The following is a 7,138-nucleotide window of genomic DNA, read 5'->3' on the forward strand; positions in this document are numbered from 1 at the left end:
CGTTCCCACCACCAATCCAGCACAGTCCCAGGGAGGATCCCTGAAAGAACCAGATCAAAGACAGCCTTAGGCATGGTCTTTATTCATTTGGACACTGTACAAATATTACAATTTCCTTTTGTTGCAAAAAGTATAAAAATAATCTTTATATAGGAATCCATTTGTTACTGCAAATCTTTCTAAATCTCTGCAAATGGCTCTAAATGAGGATAAATGAATAAACAAGAGGGGGACTGTGGGGCAGAGGGAGGCCGGGCCAATCCTCAGGGACTCTCCTGACCAGATTCCTAGCTAGAGATCTCCATTCCTCCTGTTAGCAACCTGCCCGCCCCAACAGGTTCTCAGGGCCAAGGGTACAGCAGAAAGGGGGCACACAAGCAGTACAGAAGGAGCTGTGTGATCCGCGTGGGGAGAAGTGAAGGAGGCTAGGCTAGGTGCTGGCAAGTGCCCAGCCCCACCCCATGCTTCCTCCTGGAGGGGGAGGGGCTGGCAGGTACAGGGCAGTGGGGCTGGACGCGCTGCCCTAAGGAGGGTGATGGAGGGTCCTTGGATCTGTGCCACTGGGTGGCAGCTGAAACTGAACTCTGGGAGGGCCGGGGAAGGCTACCAGGTAGGGGAAGGCCTCCAAAAAGGAGTGGCAAACACTTTAGCTCCACAGTGGAGAGGGCTAAGCCCCTTTCCCCTGCTCTCCCAGCACAGAACAGGTGTTGGTGCAGGAGTGGGACTTGTGGCCAGAACTGTGCAGTGAGGGAAGGCTGGGGAAGCCAGGAGTCTACGGCTCTCAAGCTGTGTAGGGGGTGGGGTGGGGGGAGGTCCCCAGGCAGCCCCCAGGTTAGACAGTCTGTGTCCCAGCCACAAAGGGCATGCCCCTGTCAGTCAGAGGTTGAGAACAGGCACATCAAAGAGGTCACAGACACCTTCACTCTCATCCAGGTTGTAGATGTAATCGTGGTCTCCAGGGGGTGGAGAAAGGCGGAGGAGGGGTGCAAACACTGCAGAGAGCAACAGGCTGAAGCCCCAGGGCCAAGACCCCACCCAGCAGCCACCCAAACACTGCCCACACACACTTGCCCCCCACCTGCCTGGGCCACCTACCTTCTGAGGACATCAGCTCCTCCAAGAGCTCTGAGCTCATGCACTCTGGGGATGGAGGGAGAGCTCAGTTACATTCTGGCTCCTGCCTCTCCACCCACCAAAGCCCATGAAGGGGACCACCCAGCCACCCATCAGGAACTTTACCCCTTGCCCAGGTACTGGGCACAACCATAAGGTCCTCAGAAGGGCAAGAAAACGGCCCTAACACCCAATGAGCTGTGCCCCTCACCCCAGCCCCAGGGAAGAACACAGCCCTACCTCGAGTGGGATCAAAGATTTCTGACAGCTCTTTGGGGAGCTCCAGAACTGAAAGACAAGAAAGCCATGCTCAAGGGCACAGAGATCCAGCCTGGTCCCACTCTAGCCCCCACTTCCCCAGATCCTTTATCACCTACCCAGGGGCTCCATACAGCTGAGATGTAGGCCCTGCACCAGACCAAGCTGGCACTGTCTGCAAGTCTCCCCTACCAGACCTGAATTCCTCTGTGCCAAAGGACCACTGTGGGTAATCGGTACAGCCCTTCTAACTCAGTGGTTTGGCAGAAGGGCAGCACACCCTCTCCATTTCTAGGCTCAGAGTACATATCCTGTCTGATGGAGGATACTCTGTCTGATGCAGGATGCCCTGTCTGACAGAGGATGTCCTGTCCATCCCTGCCCTTGCTAAGCACCTACCTGGTGCCAGGCTCAGAGACCACAGCCCAGGCCAGTCACCTGGCAGAGGAGGAGGCACTCTTAAATAGGGGATAGTGCTACAGGGTGATGACACTGCTACAAAGGTCTAACCAGGAGGACACACATGGGAAACAGAGGAAAGGAGTGCTGGAGCTGGATCACGAGGGATTTCATATGCCAGGTTTAGGGGCTCTGGTTTTATCCAGCAGACCTTTGGGAGCTGTTAAAGGTAATTTTGTAAACAGAGAAATGCCAGTCAGGCTGTGTTTCAAACAGATTCTTGTCAGTCGGGGTGAAGAAGATGCTCAAGAACTTAGGATAGAGGTGGCTGGCAGTGATCCTGAGTGTTAGGATACATGAGGCCATCCACAGGGGATGTCTGCAAGAGAACTCACTAAGCTGATGTGGGGTAGGGAGCGGGAGGAGGAGGGAGGAGGAGGGAGAAGGAGCTAGAGCGGGAGTTGACCCCAGGTGTCAGGCCTGGGTGACTAGGGCCGGTGGTCGGGTATGCACAAAGGTGGAAATCCAAGTTTCAGTTGAGGACACATGGGAATGAAGTGCCCACTGGATGTGCAGAGGAAGGCACGTGGACACAAGAGGCAAAGTTCAGGCAAAAGGCCTAGGCCAGATAGAGGCTGGGATTCATCTACCCAGAACTGGGGCCCTCCACAGGTGTGGAATGAGCCAGAGATCTGGGAAACCAGATTTAAAGGAATGCCAGGGAGAGGTCAGAAGAAGAAGCCAATTAAGGGAGAAGAGCCAGCGCTGACATCATTAACGCCAAAGGAGAAAAAAGAGCATCAACACAGAGCAAGAGAGCACCAGAGCAAATTGGCCAGAACCCTGCTGGAGCTGGCTGGCAGAGCTGGGCAACTTATCAAGACTAGCACTGGTGTAGCATGGGGTGGGGGTCTGGGGTCCTGACTGCCGCAACCTGAAGGCTGACTAGGAGACCAGGGTATGGAGTAGAATGGAGATAACTTTATCAAGGAGTCCAAACACAGAGGATATAGGGAAGAAGAGAGAGAGAGACACAGGGGATGAAGTGTCATTTAACGAGGAGAGACTCAGCAGTGCTTGAGGGCCGAGGAGAATGAGTCCTGGAAAAAGCAAACACTCAAGTCACAAGATGGAGAGGAGACACCAGACAGATGACACCACCTCTCCTAAGAACATACTGCCCACCTTTGGAGCCTGAGGGCCATACCACAGCCCGTTCCCCAGGAGAGCATTCACACCTTCCTGAGACCAGGGTCCAAGGGGTGGCAGGCACAGCTTGAGGGAGGGCCAGGGAGTTCTGTGTCAGCCCAGGAAGGGGGCAAAGGGGCACCAGCACCAAGCCAGAGGCCAGGATCCTCACCTTGGCTGGCAGAACTCTGGTTGATGGCAGGGGGCTGGCCAGCTTTGGCTGAGGAGATAGGAGGGTTAAGTTCCAAGCCCAACTCTGTTTCTGACCTAGGACTGTCTGAGGCTGGGTTCTCACTGCTGCCAAGGGGACAAGTACTCACCACCTGTGGGGTCTGCCTTGATGGGCTCAAAGGAGGTAGAAGGGTTGGGTCCGGATGAACTGCTATTGCTGCTGCTGCTGCTGCTGCTGCTGTCCAACAGGGCAGAGGACTGCAGTGGCCGGGTGTCCAGTGCTGTCAGGCCTAGCGGGAGGGAGCTGAGCTCACCACCGTCCTTGTTATCGGTTCCAGGGATAGCACTCACTGCAACCACATCCCCCAAACCCAGTCACTTGGGGACAGGAAGCAGGGTATTGAAGCTGGCCGTGCTAGAAGCCACAGCCAGGATGATTAGCGCCCTAGTTCCTAGGCCCAAGGAAAGTTAGGCACTGCCCATCACTCCCAAAAATGTAACGTGAAAATTAGTCACTGAAGGAGACAAGGGCATGAAGCCTGCAGGAGGGAGACTCATGGACATGGCCGCTGTGACCACACTTCAAGAGGGGCTGCCAGGGCAACTGTGACACTGACGGATCTGGGGGAAAACTGCCACCACTAATGCCCCTTCACACAGTCAGAAACTTCCCTGTTAACAAGGGCCATTTGCTACGTTAGCAAGGAGAGGCCTGCGGGATGGGGGAGCAGGAGAAAGAACGCCACAGGGTCCCTTCCACTCTTGAGTACGGCATTCCATCACACAGAGGTATTGCCTCTAGGGGCCCAGAAATCACCCCATCACCACATGGCCATTGTGCCTCACCTGTGAGCTCAGCGGCTGGACCGGCCACCCCCTGGGCTTCGGTGCTGCCGGGAACAGGGTTGGGGGTGGTCACCTGGGGACTGCTTGGGCGTGAGGCATCCTGGGGCGGGACCAGAGCAGGCTTGGGCAGAGGCGGAGGGGTAGAGACAGCAGGTGGGCTCTGGAGCAGATCTTCGGGTGGCGGCACAGGCACCGCCACAGGTGGTGAGCTCCATGCCTCCTTGTTCACCAGCAGCACCTCGATGGGGCCACTTATGCTCTTCAGGTGAATCTGGTACTTCTTCTGCCCATTGAGGCCCTACCGGTGAGGGTGTGGGGTGGAGGACAGATGGAATTGGAAGCAGGCTTGGCTCCTGCCTGACCCTGGGCAAGGGCCAGTGTCCTCTCCCACCCTAGGCTGCCCGTTCTCCTAGATAACCTCAAACCCCAGGCCTCCCCCTACCTGCCCCACCCGGGAGTTATCGGGCTCCACAGCCAGCACCCGCCCTCAACCAACCCTGCATGGCTGGGCTGAGCACCCACCTCTGGGATGGGCACCTCCAGGCTGGTGCCCGATGGGGCCCGGATGGCAAGGAGGGTGTCTCCTAGGATGACAAGGAGGATGGATCAAGGCCCACGGGCTCAATCTGAACTGAGAATGGAGTGCCTATCCCTTAGAGTAAGGAAGGAGATCATGGTCTCTGAAGGGCTAGACAGTAGGCTGGGGCAGAGAACTAAAGCTTTTCTCCTCCTAAGAGCCCAGGGGTCAGTAACCAGAAAATCTGTTTTCAGACACATAGAGCAAAAGATTGCTGGCCATGGGCACCTCACTTGATTGACAGGACTACTCCCCAAGCGTAGATGTTCTAGCCAAGGCCAACATCCCTTCCCCTGAACCAGACTGGGAGATGCAAGATGAACAAGAAACAGTTCCTGTACCTACAAGGCAACTAAACTAACTGTAGACTGGAAGTGGGCACCATTGCCCCCTGCACACAAGCATACATGAACATGCAAATACATGTTCTCCCTTGTATGCTTCTGTCACACATGAGAAGCCAAGCCTAGGGAACGATGCAGGTAGGGGTTGACCCAGGGACCCATCCCAGAATTCTTGTACCCTCTCAGTATTGTTAGCCTCCACAGGGTCCCAGTGACCCTCAAACCCAGGACTTACCCTGTCTGGTTCTTCTTTGGGCAGGCCCCAGGAACCCTCTTAAGAGACAGAAATCTCTTGGACACTGAGTCCACTGCTCAGGGCTGTGGCTCAACCCATCCCCACCCCCATCTCCCCCTACCCAGGCTCTGCTCACCAGCAAAGCATCTGCAGATGTCCTCATGAGTCACGTAGGCCAAGGTGTGGGGGTTAAGGAGAACGGCTGATGCCCTGCCCGTGGCGACAGATGGCTGACCACAGAGAAGACCCAGCTCTTCAACAGAGGTCTGACATATATGCTCTCAAAGAAAGTCCTGAGGCCTGGGGTCTACATGGGGAGGGATCACAGTCCAAGACTGGTGGGCGAGAGGCTCTGAGGAGGGAGCCTGAGGCTGGAACCTGGCCAGGAGCTGTAGGACCATCCTCCCAAGAGGGATAGGGACTAGTGGACCACAAGCAAACCCAGCTGGACTAGAGGGCCCCTCGCCCACTCCCCTGGAGCAGGGACTGCCAGGAGGATATCAGCTGTTCTGCACGTCCTCTGTGACGTTCCGGATGCTCTGCTGCACCCACACCTTGTGCTGGTCTAGTTCTTGCTCTCGCTGCTGCAGCTCCTCAATCTCTGCCTTGAGCTCAATCAGCTTGTCCGCGATCTCCCGGGTATTGCAGCCAGGCCCCACGCCCCTGAGCCCGGGGAGTGAAGCTGAGAGGGGCTGCCAGGAACTCTGGGTCCCACGGCCCCTGCTCTCTCTTGCACCCTCCACCCCACACCCCTGACGCTTCTGGGTAGGAGATCCCGTTGCCCTCCCTGGTGCCCCCACTCACTTCCACTGGATGCTATTCTTGGATTTTTTCTCGATCAGCCCGATACCTTCCAGCACGTTAGTAATGTCATAAATGCGCCGCTTCTGGCGAACAGCTAGGGTGTCAGCTGCCTGGCAGGCAGAAGAGAGTGGGGAATGCTCAGCCCCACTCTCAGGTGAGACTTAGTCTGGAGTAGTCTGAAAAGGGGGTGGCCTTGATTCCAACCCTCCTCCCAGGCACTACAGCAGCTCGGGACTGTGGGGCGGGAAGAGGCCTGGCGCCGCCTGAGCTGATGTTCTGATGCTCTTCTCCCCACACCTGCCGGGGAGGGCCACGAGGACCAACACCTGCAGCCCCAAGCCTGGCACAGAGCTGACGCCCAATGGCCTCGGCCGAATGAATGAAACAGCTCCCGGCCTCCCTCCTGTGAGAAGGCACATGGATGGCGGCCTGCTCTGAGGGCTCAGCTGGGCCGCCCCGGGGGTTCCCGCTACCGGCCCAGGCCTGGTCCACCATCCCCCCATCGACCCTTAGCCCGGGCCTCACCAGCTTGAGGTCAAGCACGCCGTCCTTTGCCTCCTGCAGAAGCGACACGAACTTGGTAGTGAGAAGTCCCAAACTCTTCTCGTGCCGGCTTGGGGTGCCCGGGGGCGGCGGCGCCTGTGGCCCGGCCTCCGCCATAGCGCCCTCCCGCCACCTCCCCTCAGCCAGGCCAGGCCAGGCCGGCGCCGCCGCCACTTCCGCTTCCGTTCCTGGCCTCCAGGCCGCCGGCGCCAGCGTCACTGCTTCCGCTTCCGCTCCGCGCCCTCCCAGGGAATCCAGCACAATTCATCTCTGCGAACACAGCCGAAAAACTTCGGGGACCATCAACAATTGTCCAACCGCCGAAGAGGACGAAAATAACCCCAGGATCCCCGGAGACCAGCGTTGTTAAGGAAGGATGTGGAGGAAGTCTTTGGGCAGCCCCGGCAGCAGGGAAGGAGGAGCCACTGGAACCTTACGGGCTGGCCAACTGCCCCAACTCCACTAACTCTACCCCAACCCTCATCTCAGGAGAGGAGACTGTGCTGCCTGATGAACCCAATGTGTTTCCCCAAACCTGCTCCTAAAGGCTGCCCCACTGTCTTGGGATCACCCATCCTATTCCTGTCCTTCACTTCCTGCCAAACAACAAGCACTAACTACATCTAGCTTGTCCACTTGTCTCCATCCCCACTCTCTTTC

General features: G+C 57.2%; 1 protein-coding gene across 1 annotated transcript; it reads right to left on the reverse strand.

Moving 5' to 3' along the window:
• Positions 1–62: 62 nt before the first annotated feature.
• E2F4 (E2F transcription factor 4) lies at positions 63–6,652 on the reverse strand. The gene is made up of 10 exons (XM_007457293.1): positions 6,461–6,652; positions 5,936–6,045; positions 5,633–5,794; positions 5,268–5,311; positions 4,498–4,559; positions 3,976–4,273; positions 3,279–3,479; positions 1,354–1,401; positions 1,096–1,140; positions 63–992 (listed from the first exon to the last, which is right to left on the reverse strand). The coding sequence occupies exons 1-10, from the start codon at positions 6,593–6,595 to the stop codon at positions 877–879; spliced, it is 1,221 nt and encodes a 406-aa protein (XP_007457355.1). The 5' UTR covers positions 6,596–6,652; the 3' UTR covers positions 63–876.
• Positions 6,653–7,138: the final 486 nt, after the last annotated feature.

This window comes from Lipotes vexillifer, unplaced genomic scaffold (assembly GCF_000442215.2).
Source record: "Lipotes vexillifer unplaced genomic scaffold, Lipotes_vexillifer_v1.1 scaffold504, whole genome shotgun sequence".
Classification (NCBI taxonomy): domain Eukaryota; kingdom Metazoa; phylum Chordata; class Mammalia; order Artiodactyla; family Lipotidae; genus Lipotes; species Lipotes vexillifer.